The sequence below is a fragment of the Drosophila willistoni genome (genome assembly GCF_018902025.1).
Source record: "Drosophila willistoni isolate 14030-0811.24 chromosome 2R unlocalized genomic scaffold, UCI_dwil_1.1 Seg200, whole genome shotgun sequence".
Lineage (NCBI taxonomy): Eukaryota > Metazoa > Arthropoda > Insecta > Diptera > Drosophilidae > Drosophila > Drosophila willistoni.
Window position 1 is genome coordinate 3,422,412 of NW_025814051.1, and position 14,144 is coordinate 3,436,555.

At 35.6% G+C, this 14,144-nt stretch overlaps 1 protein-coding gene and 1 long non-coding RNA gene across 2 annotated transcripts; one reads left to right on the forward strand and one right to left on the reverse strand.

Annotated features, from left to right (window-relative positions):
* Nucleotides 1-208: 208 nt before the first annotated feature.
* On the reverse strand, nucleotides 209-1,020 carry LOC6641609 (protein phosphatase inhibitor 2). Its single transcript, XM_023175514.2, has one exon. It carries the CDS (start codon nucleotides 909-911, stop codon nucleotides 255-257), a length of 657 nt encoding a protein of 218 aa, XP_023031282.1. The 5' UTR covers nucleotides 912-1,020; the 3' UTR covers nucleotides 209-254.
* An 11,325-nt stretch (nucleotides 1,021-12,345) lies between these two features.
* Nucleotides 12,346-13,326, forward strand: LOC124460413. Its single transcript, XR_006954326.1, has 3 exons — nucleotides 12,346-12,868; nucleotides 12,931-12,970; nucleotides 13,267-13,326. It is a non-coding gene; the product is annotated as an uncharacterized LOC124460413 (long non-coding RNA).
* Nucleotides 13,327-14,144: the final 818 nt, after the last annotated feature.

Sequence of the window (14,144 nt, forward strand, 5' to 3'; positions counted from 1 at the left end):
GTATCGGAAAAAATAAATTCCTTTCTGTCTAATTATAAACGAATTGCTTTTTAAGATCATAATAAAAAGTATAATAAATATATATTTGAAGTTAAAATCTGACCACCTTAATCCAGGCCATAAAACAACTAAAGGAAGCTATGGATCGGTAAAACTATAATAAAAAATATAACAGGCTCTCTCACCTCTTTAATTTTAAATACCCTAACCAATTTTATTTTTTATGAATGTATAAAATATACATATAACGATACTCAAATCGAGTTATATAGATTTACTTGGCTTGAATCTGCCATTAAGGTTTGATAGCAACGATGATTGGAATCAAAACCAGGCTCAACCACTATATCACTAATTGTAAGTGTATCATTATCAAGAGACGAGCTCAGTTGTATAGAGCTTTCTGTAGCTTTCTTGCCGAGGGATTCATTGGATTCACAAAATTCGAGAGAACAACTCAAGTTCGGAGATATTTGAGAATTCGTTGTAAAATTTTTACTCTCCCCGCTGCATTCTAAATCGTTCAATTCTTCATGTATAAGTTGACGTGCCACAGGCACTGTGAAATACTCCTTGTAATGCATTTTGCGACGCCTAGTGAACTCCAAGCGTCGTACCTTTTCCTGTATTAATTCCGGGAACTCATCATCATCATCAGCAGAAGAGTCCTCAGAATCCTCGGGAATGTTAAAGAATGCAGAGTCCGATGCAATATTCAGTTGCTTCATCAGAGTAGGTATATCCAGATTGCCATGATTTTCATCATTTACCGTAATAGGAGTTTCCACATTATCCGTTCTCTGAGTCAAACGCATTGTTTGCATCACATTGTACTTATCGAAGTGAATTTTCTTTTTATTAGCATCTGCCCTGCGTTCCGTTTTCAAGATGCCGCGTATTACTTGATCCATAAAATAATATTTTTAAAATAAAAAATTAATAAAAAGTGATCAAGTTTTACAATTGTTTCGAGACTGAATATTCAGAAAAAGCATTTAACTGCTAAGTGACAAAAGCTGATTAAACTACTTGATATTAAATTATATGTATTCTCATTCTGGAAATAGTATATTGAAAATTTTAATCAAGTTGCGAAAATTTTAATTTAATTATCATTCATTCACTTGTTGATGGTTTTTTAAATTTCTATGTGCAAAAAAATATCAAATTTTAATTTGATATTATTTATTAATCTAACAAACTCAATTGTTGACTCAGAAAGACAAAGGCCAAGCCCCATTTATTTATTTTCAGATAGCCCTTTGCCTGTTTGATAACATCAAATTGCGACATATCTTTAAATACAACATATTGAACTGTTTGAATAATCAAAACCATAAATCTGTCAGCGAAATCAGACCCACTTAACAGGCCGATCAGTGGATTCCATAATTTCATGTCAAATTTCATATGTTAAACCCTTTTTCCTTTTTGTTAGGCTGTAGCAGATGCTTGTTGCCGGGTCAAGTGTTTGACAACAAGAAAGCAAAAAAAAAAAAAGAACTGAGAGAAATAAAATAAAATCCCCGTTTAATCTTAGACCGAAAATTTGTTTGCCAAGTTGTCAGGCAAATGTTAACGATATTTTGCTTCTTTTTTTTGTCGTATTTGCGACTTTTGCTCTTTACCTATTTGTGATATTTGAAAATTTTAATGGGTGGGGGTTATATGGTGTGTGTGTGTGTGTTTTGTGTGTATATTGTGTGTATAGTACTTTTCGATACAAGGACGAGACCCTCATTTCATTTCTGTCAAATGGCGTTATTTATGGGGCACGGGTCGTCGTCATTGTCTAGCCATCGATAGCGTCTGGGCTGAAATGCAAATAAATATTCCCCCGTTGGCATTTTTCAGTAGTCGCCGAGGTTTCGGTTTTTTGTATACGGTTTTATTTGCGATTTTAATTGGATTGCAGTTGTGAGTGTTGTCGTTTGGTCGGTTGTGCTATTTCTGTTGCTTCTGGCCACTCTAAACAAAATTGAGCTGTTGAAACGTGACATTTGGCAACCACGTAAAACCCTCTCTCGCTAAACAAAAAAAAAAAAGAAAAGCGCAGCAACACATTTTATTTGTCCCACATTTTTCTTCCGCTTTTTGTATTTGCTATTTTTCTTCATCATGCATATATAATTAAACTTTTCTTTAGACGATTGCGTAAGTTTTCGCTTCACGCCTCCCACTTGACCCACATTCGAAAAATGGTGAAATGCTGGCAAAACTCAAGCAACAAAACGAACATAGAAATAAAATGTTTATTTTGCATTTTATTTTGTTGGCTAGCGTTAAAATTATTTACGCAGCATCAGGCGTGTCATTTGCATGTGCCACGCCCCCCAATCCACATAAACCAGAGCAGAAGAGCCGAAACCGATGCGACGACTACTACGACAACGACAACGACGACCCACAAAAATACGCTAAAAGTATTTACATTTGACTTGGGGAAAATTATACATTTCCGTGCAAATAAAAAAAAAAGAAAATAACCAAAAAGCAAGCAGAGTTGCCTAAAATAAAACCCAGCAAGAAGATTAGAGCGGGACAGCTGGAGAAATAGACAGGGATACCATGCTATTATATTGCTTAACGAATATGAGATGCACTGGAAAATATATTGAAAGCTTAAGTGAAAATATTTTGGTATAAAAACAGAAAGAGAAGAAAAGAGTTCATATTAAAATTGAGATATCAAATAGAATATCAAACCTCATTAATTAAATTCAAAGGTTATCTAAAATCACGATAAAAAAATACAATCAACCCATTGAAAAATATATTTGTACAAAAATTATTATAAGAGATCACTTGATTGAATTGATCACTTGTCGGTTTAAAAATTTTGTAATATTATTGCTTATTACATTTCAAAAACAAAATTATATAATTGGGTAACTTTTAATTGTATTATATTACACTATTTTTCCATTAATCTAATATATGTATATACATATATTGTATTTTGGAAAAACATAAACTGAATTTCTCCAAATTCATTTCATCTTAAAGCAATCGCAACCCTGAAGGTTGTGATTGATGAATGCTATGTGAAATTATCAAATTGCCTTGAAAATTATGTATATATAATGTACAGAAAAATCATAACTACTTATTTAACAAAAATAACTCCTTTCCCGACCGCATTATCTTCGCCTTGACATTATGTATTATTGAATAATAATACATTTTTTCTTTTGCTGAAACTATTCCAACCATAGTCAATTGCATATCTTTAATAGATTATTAGAAGCGGATTAAGTTGAGCCATAGGCGACAAGATGAGTCTTATTGAAGAGGCAACTTGATATTAATCTAATCTTTCCATCTATCAATGCAACTTTAATCAGTAAACCCAACTTTGTTTCTTTATTTCTGTTTTTTATCAGACGCGGACAACGTAAAAAATATATTAATTTTGTCTTTGACTTTTATTTGCATATTAAAAATGTAATTAAGTTTGTTTTTTATAATTTTAATATACCTTACCTTTTGTTATACACACAGCATGTACATGGATCAATGGATAGATATAATGTTACATTCATCAGCACAAATCTTTAATACCCTTATAAAATAAAGCGAAACGATGGGAAAAAATGCGTTACCGAAAAGGAAAAAAGCTTCAAATCCGCAAACAAACACTGTGACAGCTACAATGCGGGGCGCTTGAATACTGGTGGGAGGGGGCGACGGGGGCGTGGCAAGCGTATGGGGTGTGAGGTTGGGAAAGTAGAGATGGCATTGGCAAAAGCGTCAATCCAACTGAATGAAATGTACTCTCTATTGACATTTGATTCTACAAGAGAGATGGCAAAAGAGAGAGGGGGAAAAAAAGGAGAAAAAAAAAATGAGAAAAAATGAAAACACCAGAAACCAGCAAGGACCTCAGTTAGCCCCACCATAAAAACCCAGGATGCTGTAGTACCCCAGCCGAACGAAGCCTTCCTCAGATTTCGTTAAAGAAAAACTCCTCGCTATGGCGCTTTTCGCTTTGTTTGTTTGTTGGTTTCGTTTGGTTTTGTTTGTGGATTGTGTTTCCTGTTACAACGTTCCATTCCGCCCACTCCCTCCCCCATTCTCCGCTCAACAACTACCTATCTCATCCTTAGCCCGGCCAGATACCCATCCTGTTGCCTTGACGCATAAATTTGCCTTAATTTGTTGCAAAATAATTTCATTCATTTACGTGGCTGCCATTTCCATTGCGGGGATATGCCGTTGATAACTTATTTAAGCGAAAGCGTCTGAAAGGGAGACAAAGCCAAAGAGAGACAGATATAGAGAGGGATAAAGAGTGAGACAGAGACAGAGAGAGGTAGGAAAAAAAGCGAGCAACAAATTTGAACAAAATAAATTATCAAACTGTCACATTGACGTATCGGCCAGGCATCAGGCACCAGGCAGCAGGCACCGTGGCAGCGAAGCAGTGGTCCTTGCCAAGCCATAATCTAGAGCATCATGTTGCTCGTTTAAAAGGATGTCAAAGGTCGGCCATATATCAGCAAGACATCAAACGCAGGCGAATCCTTGCAGAAGCCCGTTAACAATTTCATGTAACAAATTCTTTGTGCCTTATGCCGGACATGGATACGAATCGGAGGGGGTTACCCACTGTAGAAACAACCATGGACAAGGACATGTACATGGACATTCGAGCTGTTTCAGATTTCCAATAAATATGCCTAGGGTGGTAAGTCCGTGCAGGTTCTACTCCTACTCCTACTTTGACTGCCACTGCTTCTGATCCCGATCTCTGTTGGGTCTCTCTCTCTCTCTCTCTCTCATTCTCCTGTCGCTTATTTGACATCCTGACAGTTTCGACAGTTTGCTTCTCGTTTTACTCTATGAGACAAAGTGCGTAGGGGAGCAGGATATAGGATACAGGACTCAGAAAGCTTGTATGAGTTTGTGCATGTGTGTGTGTTTGTGTGTGCTGCGGTCTCCGTCGCCCCCTTCGTTGCTTTGTTGAGCAGAAAACTCACATAGCCTCGGTTTTCTCTCTCCCCCAACAACAAAATCACTCAAAGTATCGAACAAAAACCATGAATAAACGCAAGTAAGTATATGACAGCATCCAACAAATATCAACTTCAAGCGACTCTACTCTACAAGGGGTTGTGTATTTATGAAGCTGCGTTCATCGTTTCCTTTGGCAAATGGTTATGACCACTAACAAGCGGATCAAATGTGTCACCACCACCAATAACAACAACAGCGGCGCAGAGACTTCAATTTGTTGAAAAATGTTTCAATTTAAGAGTGGAGAATATTGTAAAACGCCATCTCTCGGTGGCTTTTCATCATTAGGCTTTACTTTCCACAAACGAAATCTGTCAAATTGTAAGGTAAATAAGCATTTTCAGCGGAATTTCAGTTTACCGAAAAATCTTTTAGGAATTTCAGCTAAGATTTGCTAAAGCAACGAAATAAGCGACTTAACACTTTGAAATTACTTTTGAACCATTTGTACAGACCAAAAGTAGACTAATGACGGCTTATTCTGAGCTTTATTTTGAGTTTTAAACTCAAACAAAATAATTAATATTGTTTAACAGGTTTTTGTAAATGGTCAAAACCAATATGCGTACATTTTTACCTTAAAATATAAAATATGAAATATGCTTTAATACTATTAACATAATATAATATCTATAGCATTCATTGATATTACAAATTTTACAATAAAATGCACACTGATGACTTCTATGTCTAGAGTATACACTATGACTTTAATCCTTTCATGCTTAAACTTCAGGAAAAATATGGATTATTGCATTGCCAAGGCAAAAACATAATAATTTTAAATTTTAAAGTCTACTATAATGTAGGTGTTTTTATTATTCAACATGTGGTGGACTGGATATTTATTTTCCTTTTTTCTTATGTATCAATTATGACCTTTGATATTAATTTTTTAACTTTAAAATGTAGAAAAAAGAGACATCAAAAATGTTTTTATAAAATTAAAACGAACATTTTGGACTTTGTCTTTATCCATGAATTGTGTTTAAGTAATAAGAATCTTCATTTGGAAAATCAGCTTGAACATTGAAATTGCTTAGAAAGTTTTGTTGATTTTCTGGAAAGTCGTCAACAATTTTTGATATGTTTCGCCTTTGGGAGGGGCGACAACTATAAGTGAAATGTGATAACACTTTAAGGGAACCCAAGGCCAGATGGAGATGGAGATATTGCCCATTGGCCAATGGCATAGATATTTTGCAGTTTTCTGTTTATTGTTGCTTTTGTTGCTGTTTGCAATTATGCGGCAGATGGAAGTTGCTTTTGTTATGCCAGAGACTGAACTCTAGCTCCCTGTTGTTCCCCGTATACATATCTATACCGCCCTTCAGTAGTTCCCTTTAGCTTCCTCCCCATTCCATCACGTTCTTCATCATGGGTTGGGGTTTCTTGTTGATTTTGTCGATTTTGCTGCAGGCCATTGGGATGGATGGACAGATAGACAGAAGCTGTTTGCTTCATTGGCTGCCACAAAATATCAACAAGCATTTTGTTTATTTTCTCAATATCGACAACGGCCACACACAAAGACCCATTAGATTTTGGTCAAGGGGGTCGCCAAGTAAGGAGAGGGCAGACAGGGTGGTATATCTGGATTTTTTAAGTGCATGTTGTTTCAGCGCTTGTGGAATGTCACATAGACTCGGTCGGGGGTCGGCCAGGAGGACAATAACGACTGCAAATTTATGCAACTGCAATACCAGGAATCTATTGTTTTACCATTGACGTCCATGGGGGGGACAAATGTAAGGTTCGATTGAAAGCTGACATTTGCAAGCACACTTCGGTTTGTGAAGGTCTCGACGAATTCATTGCGAACATGAATTTTCTTTTACATTTTTGTGTTTGCTTAGTGATTATGAGATTAGATTTCGATTTCAAAATACCAATTTGTCAAATTGTGTAAACTAAATTTGAGTAAAGTAAGTTGTAACATTTTCTTTTCTATTTTGACTGAAATCTGGGCATACCAGCTAAAGTTCTTTGATCTAATTGTTTTATTTTACTAATTGAGATAGACATATTGTTCCAAACAAATATTAATTTTATCTTTTAGTATAAAGTTAAGATACAGACGTTTTGTAACGTTTCTGCAGGTATCAACACTAAACAAACACACAATTTCATGCTGACTTCATTTTCAAAGCTCAAAATAATACATTTCACATTCACTTTACTTATTAACTAAGCGTTACTCAAAGTTTACAATTACAGAATTACTCCAACTAACGAAAGTAAATATTTTAAGACCGACCAAAACAAAAATTTATCAGCTTTGAGGTTTTCAATTGCATTTGCTGCTATAAACTAAGTTTAGTACATAATGAGAATAGCTTAAGTCAAGATATTCCAGGTATGATATTTATATTTATGTTTTTAAATTTTCATTGAGTTTTATTTCGTTCTAATAGCTTGCATGCTGATGGCATTTCCTGTATGTATGTTAGCCGTGGCTCTTCGACTTTATCAAACATGCAAAGTTTTTTACCAAAAATTTATGCACTCTTTGCTTACTGGGATCAATGCCATGGCCCATGGCCGCGGGCCATGTCAATGTACGATACGGATATGGACTATAAATATATGTACATCCATGACTACAATTTAAATATTGCATGTGCTCTGGAGGAGCCGTGACCAGGATGTGGACATGCACCCCATCGCACACATTCATACTGGCTGCATCGTTCATCCATATGTGACTACTGGCGACATATTAAGCGAAAAATTGTATGCCAAACACAAGTGAACGAAAAATTGGACTATATAAAAATGGCAAGAGCCTGACAAGCTATAAGACCAAGAGCACAACGAGAACCACCACAAATAGCTGCACCAGCACCAGCACCAAAAGCAAATGCAAAATCCAATCCAGAACAGAAAAAAACAGGGAAAAATGGGCGTATTTGCAGGAAGCTTCGCATTATAATTTATGCACATGCAAGCCACGGAGTCTGGCACTTAATCCGCGTTTAATAACACGAAGCTCCGAAGCCACAGACATGCCACGGCCTCGAAGGCATGGGCCATCAGCATCGGCATCGGCATGGAAGTGGAAGATTGCTGCAGACGCTCCACGTCGATAACAATTGCTTAAAGAACTTTATGATCCGCTCAACTATACAAATTTTTGTAGTAAAAAATCTACCGTTTTGGGCAAAAATTTTGTACGTATTTTGTTTTAGGTCAAGGGAAAATTAACCCCATATGTGTTTTTGGATTTGTTTTGGCAATTCTTAGTTCACATGACTCTAATATTTTAACTTACGTTTGTCTCGGGTGAAAAATAAATCTTCTTTTCAACAACTTCGGAATGTGTTTACAAATTTACAAATTTTTTAATGACTTAGTAAATTAATAAAGGGCCAGGATTGAAAGACTTTTTAAAGTTATGTATTTCAATTCTAACACTCAAGTCAACTGAGATGAATTTAGACATTTTTAAAGGTTTTTACATAAATAACTTGATAGGTCTTTAATGGGTTAATGGTTTTATGAGAATGCTTAACCAATGGCATGCCTTTTTATCAGCAAAGGTCTTAACACGCATATACAAATATGCCAACAGACACAGAAACACACACATGTACGTACATACATGTATACCCAAACATACACAGACATAAACAAGCCGAAAGGTAGACGGGCAAAGTGCTCCTGGTGGGCAAAAGTGGTTCGGAAAGGGCGGGGAGGGGTGAAAAAAATCTACAGGTTCAAAAAGCGAAACCTTATCGAAAACGTTTAAACGCACGCAAATTCCACGTGGGTAAGATAAAACATGTATAAGCCCAGGTTGCAGGGAGAAATGGACAAAAGAGGCGTGGCACACAGACAGAAAGAGGCCTTAAAGCCTATGTGTGATGGTCTCTCTTTTACATATGTGTGTGTGTTAAAAATATGCCAATGTTAAATATTTGTCGTATGTTGTGGCTTTTGTTCTTGTTGTTGTTGTTGTTATTGTTGCTGGTGGCTGGCCGTCCCTTGGCTTGGCACCCCTCAGATAAAGCGTTAACTATGCAGACACACACACACACACATAGACGCACTCATGGAACCCCGCATTGGTATGTGTAATCTTTTGCGTGCTTTACGCATTACGCAATGTATGAAACGGAGAAAGTGAGAGCTCCCCTCACGAAAAACGCAGGACACCACGTTGCAGGACACTTTGAATTATTCATTTACACATTGTTTTTTTTTATACACGAGATGCCATGGGACAGTTTTTCTCTCAGTTACCCCCAGTTACCCCCTCCTCCTTTATGCTTGTAGGCGTTTGTAGGAACAACTGTATTTACTTTTTATCGCTGATAAAGCGCATAATTTATGGCTTGTTCAAAAATTTAAATGCCCACGAGAATGTCAAGTTTTTGGAAGAGCTATGGGGAGCAATAGGTACAACACGAAGCAAGTCATTGAGGTATTTCCAGGTCAATCTGGATGAGCGACTAAAGGACAGCGAGCAAAAGTGGAAAGCTATGCCAATTATTTTGCTCATTACAAATTGAACAAAGCCGCATCCAATTAAATGCGCTCCACTTAATTGTTTATAATGGTAATTAACCGCCCATTTTTTGTTTTTGGTTTTTTTATTCTTTGGTTAAAGGTTAGGTTTAATTACAACTAGCTGCAAGCTATACATAAGTGTTGGTTCAAGAATTAAAAATAATTAATTTATTATAAATGCATGTTTATGTATGACCCAAATCCATGGATTAACCGTAACAACTAAGTTCTTTGAAAAAAGCCAAAGAATTTTTTAAAAAGCAATTATTAATTTAATGAAATTAAAATTGATATTAATCATTTATTTAGGCTAGATGGATACTTTTATATACACCAGTAAATCAAACCTTTATGAAACATTTAACAAACTTTTATCATAAATCAACGAAAAGCAAAAAAAATCGATTGTCAGATAGATAGATATCCAAATGAAAGTGCAACAATTGGAATTGGCCCAATTGATTTGAATTGAAGGTTACAGGAAAAAAAAATGGTTGTAAATATTGATTAATATATAAATGATAACTTTACAAATTCAATTTGCCACATAACACAGAAAACTTGTTGAATTGTTATTGTTGTTGTTGTTGTTTGGGCGTGATGCAGCTGGACCAGAGGGCGTGACAATTCAAAAACAATTATATACGCCCCCAGGTCAGAGCTCAATGATTTAGAGCTCTCCACGATTTGGCGTTTCCCCCTCTCTTTCTCACTATCTCTCTCTCTCTTTCTCTCTGACAGTCTTTGTTTGCAGTAAATGATTTTAGTTTAATAGCTGATTAGAACATAACCAAAATGTACACAAAAACTATAGCATACATTTTCGGGCTGGACAATGAACACATACAGAGAATGAATGAATATTTAATGCATGTTTTGTGTGTATTTGCTGAAGTGTTAAGGCAAAAATGCAAATTGAAATGCTATGCAATGTGATGAATGTGCATATGTAAAATATGTGGCGTTAAATTAAAGTGCAAAAAAAAAACTAAACAAAACTATTTGAAATGTTCTTAAATAAAAAAACAAAATACTCTACTCTTCAAATAAAACGTGTATTTAGCATATATTAATAATTAACTACTGTGAAAAAAAGTCTATATACTATTATTGTTTTAAGTGATCGACTGTGAACAATTTTTAATTTGGCTTTATTTTTTCCAATTTTTAAATCATTTCTCACTCTTTTTTCTTTAAACAATCTACTCGAAACCAAGTTTTATGTTAAACTTATTATACCCAGTAAATATCAAGGTGCTCAGGAGCAAAACCAAAGAATTGTCAAAATGAGGTCAGCCCCATGGGGGGAAGAGAGTTTAAAAGGATTTAGCTTTTGTGGGCAAAGGCAAAAAAGAGAGAGGGAGAAAAAAAAGAACTGGCACAAAGCAAATTTATGACTATTAAGCCGAAAGTATGTGGCATTTGTTGCTATTTTTGTACCCACAGCTGCGATGGTTGTGGCTGTCGTTGACGCTTTAAGTTATGCGAAAGCGTTAAAATATGCAAAGCAATCGCCATTCTTTATGCTCCAACTCGATTTGCAGCTCCAGTTTCAGTTTTCAGTATATATGTACATACCTGTACCAATACCTGAGCCGGCCAACTGTTGTGTTATCAAAATAGATGAATCAAATTAAATGAAAAATGCATTAAGGGTCGCCTAATTGAAACGCCTGACAACAACAACAACAAGTGCAGGAGATTGGTGGCATTTCGCTGACTATTCCCCAAGCAATCAACCTAATTTCTATTATGCACTCTTCTGCACTAGTTGCCAGCCCCCTGTCTGGACTGTCAGACAGTCAGTCAAACACTTTTGTCCACTCAGCCAGTCAATATTTATAATGAAAGCTAATGAGCGGCTACAGTCTGCAATGGAAATACAAAAATATAGGACTCGGCAATGCCATGGTATGTATGTATTTAGAATTTCAACTATATACTATGTATATATGTAAGTACTATAAGCATTGTGTCTACATTTTGTCTGGGTTTCTCTCTATTTCTAACAATGTCCTACCTCATTCTTTCTCTTCTCCTCTTATTCGCTTTATGTCCACACTGCTGCCAAAGGTTTAAATATTGAATGGAGGCGCGCCGTGGCAAAATAAATTGAAAGTACTTGTGTCTATTGTTTGATTAATGTGTCAATAATGGCAAAGAGGTCCACCATTTGGAAAATAAAAAAACCCGCTTAAAGCCAGACATACAACTCAGTCTTACACAAACAAACAGACTGTGACAGATTTGTCTAGAGAGAGCGCAAAGTGAATTGAAAATTAAACAAAACTCGAAAATAATGAAGAGGTCTGCACATTGAAAATAATTCCAAATCACAAGACTATTTGAAAATTTAAGCTGAGCCTTTGCCCTGAATTTTCGATTTCGCCATGTCACGAGTTTAGGTTATTGAAATATGTTGAAGATTATTTTGATTTGCCAATTTGCATTATTTTTTGCATAAAATAATATAAAATTGTAATTTTCTTTAATTCCAAATTAATACCATTTAATTTTTTGATTATAAGTTTTAGAAATAATGCAGACTGAAGAAAGACCAACAAACAAAATGTGGATTTTATTGTGTATTGAGTATCTTATAGATATAAAGTTTTTAGATTTAAATTGGCTCGTTTGACTATTGTATTACACAAAATATTTTTTGTTAGCCAACAAAAATTCCAGTTTTAGTTACTTGAAATAATTTTCAAAACGATACAAATTGTTATAAGAAAAATACGAAAAATTTAAATTATTGTTAGGATTTTGTTTTTGCATGAACGCCCCCTGACATATATTTACAATGTGGACAGCGAAAAACATTAGCTCTTACTTTTCAGACTTCATCTTGAAACAAAATCTTCCTCATAATTGACCCCATGACACTCGATTCACACTTTCTGACTGCGAGACAGTGTTATGCAACCTAAATGCTTGTGATTCAAAATACCCATTTAGAGAGAGTTGTTTTTTTGCTTTACGTTGCTCCGAACCCTTCATCAAAGAACACCAAGAAAACCAAGTCCGCTTGAAAAGAAATCCAATTTAATGACTGTGAAGTAGAGTCGACTGACTGGTGCCTCAGCGTACCCGTACCCGAACCCTACTCAACTGCCATTGGGCATCCGTAGGCGATGACTTGTACTTGGCCCGCGTCTTTGTTTTCATTGCGGCTGTCACTTTCGGACGATGACGGCAACGCACTGAAACGTTAATGGCAAGTGTAAAATGCTTTAAGCCAAGTCCAGAAGAAGTAACAGACAGCAAAGTACAAAAAAAAAGAGAAAGAAAAGGGGAGAATCAAGAAAGGGAGCAATAGCTGGAAAGGAAAACCAAAAGAAAAGTAGAAGAGTTTAATTAACACGAAAATGGTTTCAATTACATAAAATTACATTTCTTTTGCAGTGCCGACAATGACGACAAGGACAACGACGCTTCTGCCATAGTAAGTAGTTTGCAGTAGTCTTTGTGTGTGTGTGAGTCAATGCGATGGTGGCAGGCAGTAAATGAGGGGCGTGGCCAGCAATAGCACAGTTGATTTGGGTACGGAGATTTATTGGGCGTTAGTCGAGAGCAAATTAGTCGAAATTGTCAGTTGAAAGAAGACTAAAGAGAACAGTCTCTTCTCATTTCTATCCTTTTTTTTTAAGTTGTAAAAGTAGTTTGATTTTCTCATTTGTGTTGGCTTTATACTCATTTCAAAACTATTCCTTTAATTAAAGTTTCTGTTTTTATTTTCAGGTGTAAAAAAAGAAATTTTGGTCTTCTTTAGGCATATGCAAATTGTGTAATAAATTAAATAACCTACTACTTAATCATGAGTAACCGATTCTTCGATACTCATTAGCATTGAAACGTTTATTAGTTTATTTTTTATTTGTGTATTTAAACTAAGTTAACATGGTGTATGGGTGGTGATGGTTTGGGAATAAGCAAATTGGCTCATTAAAATTAATTATCATACTAAAAAGGGATAAACTTATGATTAGTCGTATTATTTTTACCTTGTGCAGTGTAAGACAACTAAAGAACGAATGAAAACGGAATGAGGGCTACAAAATAATAGGGAAAGAGCTAATTGAAACAAAAAAAAAATTACCTTAGGTTTTACTTGACACTCAAAGTAATTTAAGAGTTTTGTTTTTGAAAGAAAAGTCAGTGCTTATCTGCTTTAGTTAAATTAAAAACACAGGCAATTGAAATTGAGCGAATTTCCTTTTATAATAGTTTTGATTTCGACAGTAACTTTAAGTGCTTCAAATAGTTTCTTTGTTTTCAATAGTTACTTTGCTATTTTTTTTAAGGGGTATCCCTTAGGTCGCCAGTTTTGGTCCCTTATTACCATTATGTACTTTTTTGGCCCTGTTGCTCTGTGGTTTCTGTCATTCATTTGGCTTTTGTTCTTTTGCGACTCTGACAGTCAGTGGCATTGTGCCGAGCCTCATTTATTTTACTTACACGCATGTGAAGCGCCTCCTCCTTTGCCCCCGTTTCCAATGCCCATTGCCGTAGCGGCGTCATTTATGACACCTTGACAGAAAAATGAGCACACACACACACACATCCATGCAGAGACACAAAAATGGAAAAAAACAGGTGCGATGACGACAACGCCAACG